This window comes from Gorilla gorilla, chromosome 5 (genome assembly GCF_029281585.2).
Source record: "Gorilla gorilla gorilla isolate KB3781 chromosome 5, NHGRI_mGorGor1-v2.1_pri, whole genome shotgun sequence".
In the NCBI taxonomy this organism is placed as follows: domain Eukaryota; kingdom Metazoa; phylum Chordata; class Mammalia; order Primates; family Hominidae; genus Gorilla; species Gorilla gorilla.
This window is the reverse complement of record NC_073229.2, coordinates 123,585,086-123,598,266: the sequence shown is the minus strand read 5'-3', so window position 1 is coordinate 123,598,266 and position 13,181 is coordinate 123,585,086. Positions and strand designations below refer to the sequence as shown.

Genomic DNA, 13,181 nt, shown 5'->3' with positions numbered 1-13,181 from the left:
CCTATATATTATTAGACAATGCTTTTTCTAAAAAAATAACTTCTCTTCTGAAAGGGAATTTTAATAGCCAGTGATTAAGTCAGTAATATGTGGAACACTTAATACATTGAATATGATTTTTGTCCTTTGGGAGACAAAGGAAAATTGAAAAGGTAAGGCATGAGGCATGATGGTTATGAAGGTCTAAGCTGTTTGTAAGTGCTACTGGAAGCTGATGGTTGCTGAGAGAAGGAGGTTTTGTGTCCTCGCTTGTTCCTTGTGAACTGTTTAATCAGTAGTAGTTTTACCATTTGCGGAGTTCTGTATCTTTTGCGAATCAGTGTAGAAGTGAATTGTCTTTCGTGCCACTTCATGTGTACTACTGAGAGTAGTGTACTTGTCAGCAGAGTGTGATACTTCAAAACTGCTGCTACTTTAATAATTAGGTACAGAAAGCAGACTGGCTTATCATTGCTTATTTTACATGTAAGAATTGTGTAGATGAAGTAGATGACTTGGTCTTCCTTGAAGGAAGCAGTTATGGGGTAACATACTGTCCTGTTCATGATTACTGGCTAGAAGTCTAGATTTTGTCGTATGTAATAAAATGCTTATTGAACTTAATACTTTCAGCACATTGATAATCAAAACAAGATAATCTTAAATGCAATTTTTGGTTGAATTACAGTGTATCTGCTGTGGAATACCAGCACTATCTGTCAATTGTTAATACTCAGTATTCCTAGAATTTAATAATGTGGTAAATAATAATGAAATTTAACAATCTTTGTGTTAAATTTATGAAAACATATTTTTAAAAAGTACCTATTACGGAGAATTTCCAATATACACAAAAGCAAATAGAACAGTACCATGAACTTCCAGCACCCAGCCCTAAAACCTTACATCCATGGCCAGTCCTGCCCTATCCACACACTAATTCACTTTCTTCTCCTTTATTATTTTGAAGCAAACATCAGGAATCATTTCACCCATAATATTTCACTATGTATCTCTAACAGATAAGAATTGCTCCCTCTACACTTTTTAACATAACCACAATATCATTTAATAATTCTGTCATATCACCTAGTGTTCATATTTTCAATTGTCTCATAAATGTGATTTTTAAAATGAATTAGTATCCAGATAAGGACTGGATCTATTGTTCATTTGTGCAATTTTTAATTTTCACTTTTTGGAATTTCTTTTAAAATTTAATTTTGTTTAATAATTACATAACATATTTATATAGGTCCAAAGTCAAATGTACCTAAATAAGGTAAATTAAAAGATATCTGGCTTTTCTCCATGACATTCTACCTGTTTGCTCCTTCCCCTTATAGGTAACCATTTTAAAAATTATGGCTTATTCTTTTATAATTTTTTTTAAATATAAGCAGACAGGCATGTATATTTTCATCTCCCCTCTTAAATAATGGTAGCTGACACTGTGTATCCTTTTTTCTGCCTTACTCTTAACATTATATCCTACAGCTTATTCCATAGCAGCATTTAGAGATAGTCTACACTCCATTTTTTCAAGCAGCATAATACTCTATTGTGTGGATGCATCATAGTTTATTCAACCAGTCCCCAATTTACAGACATTTTAATTCGTGTTTTGATATTACAGATAATCCTGCAATTAATAGTGTGGTACATGTCTTTTGACATTTTGCTCATGTATTTGTGGGATCAAATCCTAGAAAAAGGATTAATGAATCCAAGAGTAATACATACACAACTTAGCCTGATAACATGAAATATCCCTGCATAGGCCAGGCTCAGTGGCTTACGCCTGTAATCCCAGCGCTTTGGGAGGCCAAGGCAGGTGGATCACCTGAGGTCAAGAGTTTGAGACCAGCCTGTCCAACAAGGTAAAACCCTGTTTCTACTAAAAATACAAAAATTGGCTGGGTGTGGTGACAGACCCCTGTAATCCCAGCTACTTGGGAAGGTGAGGCAGGAGAATTTCTTGAACCTGGGTGGTGGAGGTTGCAGTGAGCCGAGATCACGCCATTGCACTCCAGCCTGGGTGACAGAGCGAGACTCCATCTCAAGAAAAAGAGAGAGAGAAAAAAAGAAACATCCCTGCATAGGGATTGTACCCTTTGCATTCCCATGTGCAATATGTGTGAATGCTCTTTTCCCCACAAATCAGCCAACAGAGAACCTTGTTAAGGTTTTTCAATTTTGCCAGCCTAGTAAGTATGGAAAGTATCTGTTTTACTATGCATTTTTCTTCTGTTAAGCAGATATACATTTACTTACTTTTCCTTAAAACAGTATTTAACAAATATTACTAATTTGGGTTTTTTTCTTTGTTTAAAAGAATGCAAGTGTGGGAGATAAAGTTCTCTACGGTCTCTATGGCATAGTGGAACATAGTGGCTCAATGAGAGAAGGCCACTACACTGCTTATGTGAAAGTGAGAACACCCTCCAGGAAATTATCGGAACATAACGCTAAAAAGAAAAATGTGCCTGGTATGCCATCCTGTTTATTTTATTCTTAAAAACAAATGAATATGTGCTTCCTTTTCTGGGAGAGCTAAGTTATTATTTCATAGATGCCTCTAGTGGATTTGCTTGCTTGCTTTATTTTATTTTAACTTGATTGATTGAGACAGAGTCTCAGTCATCCAAGCTGGAGTGCAGTGGCACAATCTTGGCTCACTGCAATCTCTGTCTCCTGGGTTCAAGTGATTCTTATGCCTCAGCCTCCTGAATAGCTGAGATTACAGGCACGTGCTACCACATGTGACTAATTTTTTATATTTTTAGTAGAGATGGGGTTTCGCCGTGTTGGCCAGGCTGGCCTCAAACTCCTGACCTCAAGTGATTTGCCCGCCTCGCCCTCCCAAAGTGCTGGGATTACAGGTGTGAGCCACCATGCCCAGCCTCAACTGGATTCACCTTAAGTGAGAATTCCCTCTAGGAGTGCCTAGAAAATCTCAAATATTATGAAGACTGTACCCTTCTAGGTCATATGAGATGACATGGTATTTTAAGGTACTGAGTCATTGTGTATTATAGTGGAGTAGCATTTTATTTAACAATACCAAAAGTTTTTGAAGCCATATCAGATTGTCAGAAGAGTTGGGAGTTGAAAATTTGCTGGCTTTGTTTATGGGTCATCCAACTAACTTTGCTTTTTTTGTTTTGTTTTTGAAATGAGGTCTCACTTTGTCACCCAGGCTGGACTGCAGTGGCACGATCTCGGCTCACTGCAACCTCTGCCTTCCAGGTTCAAGCGATTCTCCTGCCTCAGCCTCCCAAGTACCTGGGACTCCAGGCGCCTGCCACCACACCCGGCTAATGTCTGTTGTTTTTTAAATTAGAGATGGGGTTTCACCATGTTGGCCGGGTTGGTCTCAAACTCCTGACCTCAAGTGATCCACCCACCTCAGCCTCCCCAAGTGCTGGGATTACAGGCATGAGCCACTGCGCTGGGCCAGACAGCATTATTAATTATACCTATAATATTAATGCTTTGAAAGAATTTGTTCTAATGAGAACACATGGACACAGGGAGGGGAACATCACACACTGGGCCTGTCAGGGGAGGGGGGCTAGGGGAGGAATAGCATTAGGAGAAATACCTAATGTAGATGACAGGTTGATGGGTGCAGCAAACCACCATGGCACATGTATACCTATGTAGCAAACCACATTCTACACAGAACTTAAAACTTAAAAATATAATTAAAAAAAAAAGTTATTTTTGGAAAATACTTAACCCAAGAAAAAACAGACTTCTCAGGTAAAATTTGGCATTAGATAGTTTGTAATGAATATGTTATTGTTTGTAATTTAGAGTAAGAACCTAAAGCATACTTACTTTAAAATTGTACTTCTTTTTGTTTTGCTAGGTTTGAAAGCGGCTGATAGTGAATCAGCAGGCCAATGGGTCCATGTTAGTGACACTTACGTACAGGTGGTTCCAGAATCAAGAGCACTTAGTGCACAAGCCTACCTTCTTTTCTATGAAAGAGTATTATAACTATTAATGGTAATGATTATTTAGGTCATTTGTGTTTGAATGCCACAGTGATAACTATAATGTATAATGTGCCTTTGTAGTCTTCCCTCTTCTGTAGGAATAGCATGTTCCTCAAATGGTCCTGAACTTTTTCACCATTTTGGTGAACCCTTTTAAAGTAAATTTACTCAATGCTTTAAAATTCATAGTCTTAAAATAAATGTGAATTTTGTTTCCAGGTATTTATTCTGGGGTACAAAAACCTCCCAGAATTTATAGTAGGAAAGAAAACCCCTTTATGATGTGGCTTATTATTACAAGCATTCAGAAATGATGCTGGCTAAGTCAAATCATTCCTTGAGACAGTGATTCCTAAATGTAATGCCACCTTCCTGAACTCTCACATATTCTGTATCATGGTTATTTTTAAAAATATATTTTTAGCCTTTTGTAACCTTAGTCTTGTTTTGAGCAATCATATTCCATGTTTTATGTGCTTTTATATTTTTATAATAAATATTAAAGTAAAACTATTAAAAATTGTTTATCCACGTACCACTTAACTTAAAATCATCTCAGGGCCATCTAGTGGTATATATGTGTACTACCATTTAGGAAACTGCTATAACACATAATTTCATGAATTAACACCTAATACGGTGTAGTTCCCTGGTCATATTTTATACAATTCAACCATATAAAAGGGTGTCACTGTAATTTCAGTAGTGTGGGTTTACAAATAATCTGTTGGTTAGCTTATTACCTTGAGATTTTGAAAAACTAGAAATATATTGAGGCATTTCATAAACATATCTCTTGCACCCTCTTCATGGTGGAGTTAAGGATAACTTGCAGGTGGTTGGCCAAGGCCCAATATAGATGATTATAACATTTAGAATTGGCAATTAGAAGTTGATAATCCATATAGGACCATAGGATAGCTTTGAAATATAAATTACCAAATTATATTTGTAAATGATAGAGAATTATATTCTTAACAGAAAAATATATACTTTTTCTACTTCTTGTAAATACTAAACACAGTTTTGGGGTTTTGAAATCACTTTGTCTTCAGCAAGCATCATTAATAAGTTCAGGTGAATTTAGCTTTTAATGGGGCATTAAGCTGGCATTTTTGATTTTCTTTTTAAATAATTAAATAATAGCAAAAATATCATTTTTCCCCTCTAGAATACAAATTATTGAGCTGTCAAAACTTGGCATGAAGAATATACTATTACTTAGGCTTAAATATCAAAAGATAATGGCTACTTCAGTGTCATATTGTTGAAATAGAAACAAAACTGCATGGTTCAAGCATCCTAATCATTAGCGCCAATGAATGATAGTGCAGGCAAGTGCCGGGTAAATGCCTAGTCCCACTTCATTCTCCTCCCGGGAAGAAAGGATAAGAATAGTGGCTGCAGATAATATATGGAAATATTTAATCAAGACTGTCTTAAACACATAAGCATATATAATGTTATCAAGGTTACCAGTGCTGCCTTTTGATATATGGATGAACATAACTGTAATTAAAGACGGTAATAGTATACAAAATGCAGAGCTTAAAAATGTCATTGCATAAATTCTATTTTTAAGATGTTGAAATGTTAGTAGTGTTTTTCTTGATTTTCAACAGTGAAATAATCAAGAAATATATCTTTAAGTTAATCTGCAAAGTCAGGCTGTGTTCTGTAAAAGGTATTTCACAGCATTTTCTGTTTAACTGTAATCTGTTATCATGGAGATCTCAGTACCAGAGCAGTGAATTTTTTGAAAAATATTGACTGTCTTTATTCAAGTCAGCCATCTTGGTAAGAGCAGTTTTCATCCCCCCACTGCCCAAATGTAAATATAGATCACCTAATTTTTCTTACAGAAAGATACTGTTAAGAGGCATGCACTTTTCATCGGATGGTCACTTGTTTCTTGTTTCAAAGACAAATATTTGGATAGATACCCATACTTGCTATGAGTCAGTCACAGTGCTGACACTATTTTAACATCATTTAAAATGGAAAGATCTACATAGATTTTTGACATTATTCCAGAAGTAACATGCAAGTAAGATATTTTTATTGTCATTTTCTTCATGTTAAAGGAGCTACTTATGAAATCTATTTTTTTATGGCCTAGAGTTTGAGTGCTTTTTCCTTGTCTTCTGAAAATGGAATAAATTGGATTTTTGATACTTAAGAATTTCCTAAAGATAGCTTTTGTAACAGAGAAAGCATGTTAAATTACACATGGGTCTACATTAAAATTTTTGTTTTTGAGTAGCGAGTCTACTATAATAACAGTAGTTTCTGGATCACCTCAGGAAACAGTATAAATAAATAATAATGTTTACTTATCATCAACATAACTACCATAGTGTTTGAATGAATTAAAGTTTCATTAGCTTTATTTAGAAACTGGTTTACCCCAGCTTCCCGTTTTTTTCCAAATATAAAATGATAAAATATTGATTATGTGCCAATATTGTCATTTAATGTTCTTAAAACTTGTGAAGACCACCTTTTTAGGTAGCTGAGAAGAGTGATAGTTGGTATCAATTTGTTAGCCAGGCATGGTGGCTCATGCTGTTGGGAGGCTGAGTGGGGAAGATGCTTGAGCCCAGGAGGTCAAGGTGCAGTGAGCCATGATCACACCACTGCATTCCTGCAGAGTGACGGAGTGAGACCCTGTCTCAAAAATAAATAAAAAGAAGACAGTTGGTATCAATTCAAAGAATAGTTGATGCCTGTTCTCTTATTTTAAATGTACCAACAGAGCTATTTTACTGTATTTAATAGTTCTTAGCTTCCATGTGTGATGATTTTAATCAGTGATTTTATGCAATAGCTGAAGAAAATTTTCTGAAGATTAAGCTGTGAAATGTATCAACCCTCATCTAATTTTTGTAGTACAAAATGACATCCTGATTCCTTTTAAAAATTCACGTTTGTAATTTATTTTTCTGCATGTATTGATCAAATAAGCCTAAACCAAATATGTGCAATAAAATTGAGCCTTTAGATAGTATCTAGTGCATTGTTAAAAAAGATTATTTCTAGATATTTATGATGTTTTTGTTTACGTAGAAATCATGAATTCAAATCTGTTTAAAAGATGACCATATTTTCAATTTTGAGTAATATATATTATTCCTACTGTTTTTTTTCTTTTGCCATGTTTCTAGAAAATAGCTGTGTAACTTATTGAGCGTTATTTTGGTGTTACTGTATAAAACATGCATAATAAATATTCTTATTTATCTCATGTTACAAGATTGGTCCTGGAATTTTCACAGTTTATGTTATTGACAGAATGTTTTATCAACAATGCATTTGCTTATGTCTTAGTCCACTCAGGCTGCTATAATAAAATACCATAAACTATGTGGTGTATTAACAAAAATTTATTTCTCACAGTTCTGGGAGCTGGGAACTTCAAGATCAAGGTGCCAGTAGACTTGGGGTCTGGTGAGGGCCCACTTCTGTTCATAAAGACAGTGCTTTCTTGCTGTGTCCTCACATGGGAAAAGTACAAGGCATCTCTGTGGGTCCTTTTTCATGCAGCCCATTCATGACGGTTCCATCCTCATGACCTAATCACTTCTCAAAGGCCCCATCTCCAAATACCATCACATTTGGGATTTGTGAATGTTGTAGGGGACGTAAACCTTCAGTTCATAGCAGCTTTCTCAGCTATATTCAAAATACCCTACATACTTCAGAAATTCTCTATTTCAAAACAGTTTATGGGCCACTTTCACTCAGATTTCAGTATCTACCAAGAACGATCATCTTCCTTTCAGGGTTTTCTTAAAAGGTGTATTACTTAGACAGGATAATTATTAAGACAAGGGCAAGGTCTTGCACCAGCAATTAAGAAATACTTTGCCTACCCATTTGTGTCTAAACTTCTTCCAGGTCATGAAGCTCTTTGAGATTATGATGAAAGTTAGAGACTATCTTTTATTTGTTTAGTCATTTAGTAAGTATTTGTTAGGCCAGGCACAGTGGCTCATGCCTGTAATCCCAGCACTTTGGGTGGCCAAAGTGGGCAGATCACCTGAGACCAGGAGTTCGAGACCAGCCTGGCCAACATGACAAAAACCCATCTCTACTAAAAATACAAAAATTAGCTGGGCATGGTGGCACAGGACTGTAATCCCTGCTACTTGGGAGGCTGAGGCAGGAGAATCACTTGAACCCGGGAGGCGGAGGTTGCAGTGAGCCAAGATAGTACCACTGCACTCCAGCCTGGGTGACAGAGACTGTCTCAAAAAAAAAAAGTATTTGTTGAATAACTGTTGTGTGGTAGGTACTAGGGATACAGCAGTCAACATAAGAGCCAGAAATCTAAAAGGTGAGGAAATACACATTCTAAGAATGTAAGGAAAATTTATGTTAATGGTAATGATACGGAGAAAAATCAAGCAATATGGACTCCCTATGAAGTCATGCAGAAATTAAGGTACAGGGGATGAAGATATCCTAGAGATAAAAGGCATGGTGATATTAGTACTGATATTCCTGAAAGAGAAAGCTGAGTGTTGTAGGAAGGATGGGGTTTTAATTCTGGGGCCCTCTCTTCTGGCAATATAGAGACGGAGAAGGGAAGTCTTAACATCTGTATGTTCCCAGAAAAATGTATCTCCCTAATTCTTGTATGTAATTTTGAAGGTTCATGGACACTTCTGAAGCCATTTCATACGTATTTTAAATTGCACCCAAGAAGAAATATCTGAGATGTTTGCATTCCCATATGTATTAGGATAGGCTGAGTTGTGCTGCAGTACAACCCCAAATCCCAGTGACTTAACACAAAAGTTATTTCTGGCACATCCGAAGTTCACTGTGAGTCTGCACAATCTGCAAAGGCAACTGATCTCCAACTGGTGATTCTGGTAATCCAAGCTGATTCAGTCTGTGACTGTACCATTTCAATATGAGGTCTCCCCATTGTGGCAGAAGAATACAGCATTAAAAGATCTTGCACCAGCAATTAAGTTATTCATCTTGGATGTGTCTCTGACAACTCACTGGCCAGCAGTAATCACATGACCCTGCCTAAATGCAAGGAAAGATGGGTAGGAGTCTCCCATGGGCTTACAAAAAAAGGAGAATGGGATATGTGAATTTAAGAGAAGTCTCTACCACAATCCACCCTTCTGGTCACCAAATAGTTTTTTTTTTTTTTTCCTTTATACACACGGAACACAGTGACTCTTAAGGGACCAGGGCCAAAAGTCCCATCAAAGTAAAGTTTTATCCTCCAAGACCAGGCTCTCTGGAAGTGCTATATCAGATTTGGATGTTTGCTCCTACTGTTCTGGAGACCCAGGAACCAAAAGGATATCTTCTGGTTTCCACATACTTAATGTACAGTGGTGGAACTGTATCTGCAATAAACATTCTGAATGGGGAAGAAGAATGGGAGATACAGTTAGGATCCCTAAGTCTAGGTATGGGGTATATTCATGATTAGGGTTCTTTTCTATCTCCTAGGAAGAATTCCCTTGTTTATTGTTCTCCGTGACTCGAGTCCAACCTCTGGGAAAGTTTTTTTTGTTTTGTGTGTTTTTTTTTTTTTTAATCTTCATGGCTACATCTGAACAGCTACTGAGGGATATATATGCCAACTTTGGGAGTTGCACAGCTTTTTTGAGACCATTTCTTAGATGACTAGGGACTGTAATTTCTCTTAATTTGGAATAGCCACAAGTTGTTGTAGCCGAGGTTTGTGTGTGTTTTTAATACAATTCTTAAAATTTTAGTAGGCTTCTCATCTGCAGATAGATTCATATGTCAGCAACCATACCAGAGTTTTTTGTCACATAGTTCTTGGGTTTGCTATATTTGTTTTCCTGCCCCCACACCTCACTTTATGGCAATTACTTACAAGATTTTATGAGAGAGACATACTATACTCTTTGTTTGTTTTCAGACAGTCTTGCTCTGTCACCCAGGCTAGAGTGCAGTGGTGTGATCTCCACTCACTGCAACCTTTGCCTCCCAGGTTCAAGCGATTCTCCTGCCTCAAGCTCCCGAGTAGCTGGGATTACAGGTGCCCGCCACCATGCCGGGCTAATTTTTGTATTTTTAGCAGAGATTTCACCAGTTGGCCAGGCTGGTCTTGAACTCCTGATCTCAAGTGATCCACCTGCCTCAGCCTCCAAAGTGCTGGGATTACAGGTGTGAGCCACTACACTCGGCTGGGAAAGACATACTCTTAATTACATTTTCACCCTCAGGCTTTTTTTTTTTTTCCAAGAGGAAAAAACGAAGGTTCCACATCTTTAATCCACTGAAAATTTTTCCAAAATGGATATAAAGTTTACATCCTTAGTTATCTTTGTTGCAAGCCTGAGTTTTAATAATCCTTTGTTACTTAAAAGCTTTCTCAAGTTTATCTTCTGCTTGGAGTTGAAAAACCAACCCTGGGAGGCTTGAAATTTTGGGTTGCCTCTATTCACTTGTTTCAGCTTTCGTAAGCCAACTCTTTTTTCCTGAGCCCTTTTTCTTACAATACCTTGTCTAGTGCATCCAAAAGCACCCACCACACACTAGTATCTGGTTTTTAAACCTCTTCCCCTAGCTCAAAATTCATTATGTACATTATCTGCCTCCCAGATTATCATCGGTAACAGTTATATCAAATGCTTTATTGCTGCATAATGTGAAGTGCCATGTTTCAAGCCTCCAATATTAGTTTTTTCTGCCAACCAATCCTAAGTTAATGCTTTTTATTTTAGGTTCTTTGTTTCAGCAGCACCCAACTCCTGTTACCAATGTCTGTATTTGTCTCAAGATAGATTAGCCTTATGCTGTCTTATCAAATTAACCCAGAATTTCAGTGGTTTATCTCGTGGTCATTACAAAGTCTTTTACAGATCTGAGGATCTTCCTGGCAACTGTTTCCCATGAAGCAACTCAGTTATCCAGGCTGACAGAGGATTTCCCAACCTGTAGCTGCATTGTGTGAAACATGGTGTATTATCTGAAACATGCAGCCTGAGGACGGTGCACCAACTCTTGTAAGTGTAGGCCGACAAATTACTTCATTACTCAACCCACAATGAATTGGCCAGAACTAACTGATAAAGTACTCCCGAACTTTAAGGGGCTTAGAAATTCAGTCTTCTGTGTGTAGTAAGCCTGTGGAGAATCATACTGTCGAACACTAGTGATGTTTACTAATAATAATCGTCATACCAGTGAATTAAGTACAGAAACAGTAGTTTGAATCACAAAAGATTTTAGGTAAGAACAGGCAGTCATTGAACATAAGTTTACCTTACTTTCTCCAACCTGGCCTAAATGGACAATACCTGCATAAAGCCCAATGGGATCTATTGTTAAATAACTAAAGTAAGTATTATTTTATACCCTTGTATTTCATTATGCCAGATTCACTACTATCTAGGAAATGCTTAAGTAACTATATTAAGAACCAAAGAGTAGGCCGGGTGCGGTGGCTCACGCCTGTAATCCTAGCACTTTGAGAGGCTGAAGTGGGCAGATCATGAGGTCAAGAGATCGAGACCATCCTGGCCAATGTGGTGAAACTCTGTCTCTACTAAAAATACAAAAATTAGCGGGGCGTGGTGGCATGCACCTATAGTCCCAGCTACTTGGGAGGCTGAGGCAGGAGAATCGCTTGAACCCAGGAGGCAGAGGTTGCAGTGAGCCAAGCTCACACCACTGCACTCCAGCCTGGCAACAGAGTGAGACTCTATCTCAAAAAAAAAAAAAAAAAAAAAAAGTTGTAATTTGTAATGATGTGCCTGTAGCATACTAGCTTTAAATATTTTTCATCCTCCATTGTATTATGTGGTAAAATATATACAACATAAAATTTACCACTTTAACCATTTTTAGGTGTATAATTAGGGTCATTAAGTGCATTCACATTTCCAGAATTCTTTCATCATCCCAAACGGAAACTCTGTACCCATTAAACAGTAACTTCTCATTCCCGCCTTCTCCCAACTCCTGGGAACCTCTATTCTACTCTCCATCTGTGTGAATTTGCCCATTCTAGGAGCTTCATATAAGTGAAATTGTATAATATATGTCCTTTTGTGTCTGGTTTATTTCATCTTGCATGTTTTCAAGGTTTATCCATATTGTAGCATGTATCAGAATTTCATTCCCTTTTAAGGCTGAATAATATTCAATTTATATATATACCACAGCTTTAAATTTTTATTAGGTTTTAAGATGGATGTGATATGGCACCTAATAACACTATAAAGGTTCAAATCTCAAGAAACAGCAACAGTTCCTATTTCGATATATTTTCCACATATCATCTTACTTAGCTTATTTCCATTTTGCTTTAAGGATAATTTGTTTCTGTAATAATGGAAGGTGACATATCCTCCCCTAGAATTTTCTACTTCACTCCATTCATTCATTCATTCATTGAGACAGAGTCTCGCTGTGTAGCACAGGCTGGAGTGCAGTGGCACAATCTCGGCTCACTACAACTTCCACCTCCCGGGTTCAAGTGATTCTCGTGCCTCAGCCTCCTGAGTAGCTGGGCCACCACACCCAGCTAATTTTTGTATTTTTTTGTAGACAGTTTCCCCATGGTGGCCACGCTAGTCTCAGACTCCTGGCCTCAGGTGATCCTGAGGAGGCCACCCTCCTTGGCCTCCCAAAGTGCTGGCATTACAGGAGTGAGCCACAGTGGCCAAATTTTCTACTTTAAACACTGAAAACAGAGGAAGTTAATAAAAATTTTAACCTATAAAGTCCCCTGGTTGTTAGTCATTAACAGCAGATTGTCAGATAAGACTGGTAAAATGATGGCTGCTAAGCATTTGATGATCCAGGTGCAGGATGATCAAACTGCAGCAGATCATGCACATGACAGCTGCTTACATAGAAATTTAACACCACAACACACATTCTTAGAAAATTCTGTGTTGAAATACATATACTTACCTGATGTGTCCATAAGATCATAATGTTATGGGGAACTCTTAGAACAGAGTGGTTAGAGAAAGGGAACTGGAATTGGAACTGTAAAATTCATTTTCTGGTCTGGTAAACAGCAATTGCTGAGGGTGTCTCATTAAACTGGCACAAGGAACAAAATGTGAGGTATTTAATAATCCTCTCCACTTCGCAATGCATTTCCAAAATGACTGGCCTACATTAGGATCATTGTTGAACATATTAATGCAAACATATAGCAGATGTAAAAATTTCTGTGTGCAA

At 37.3% G+C, this 13,181-nt stretch overlaps 1 protein-coding gene across 6 annotated transcripts in view; it reads left to right on the top strand.

Annotated features, from left to right (window-relative positions):
* Positions 1 to 7,346, top strand: part of USP45 (ubiquitin specific peptidase 45) — a 79,449-nt gene extending 72,103 nt beyond the window's left edge. For 4 of the 6 annotated variants that reach the window (XM_055391183.1, XM_055391184.2, XM_063707790.1 and 1 more), the window contains 2 exons: positions 2,315 to 2,468; positions 3,854 to 7,346. In XM_055391183.1, the coding sequence (XP_055247158.1) occupies positions 2,315 to 2,468; positions 3,854 to 3,984 (285 nt within the window). In that variant the 3' untranslated portion in view covers positions 3,985 to 7,346. The remainder of the gene's footprint in view (positions 1 to 2,314; positions 2,469 to 3,853) is intronic. The other 2 variants (XM_063707791.1, XM_055391185.1) reach the window with 1 other exon arrangement.
* Positions 7,347 to 13,181: the final 5,835 nt, after the last annotated feature.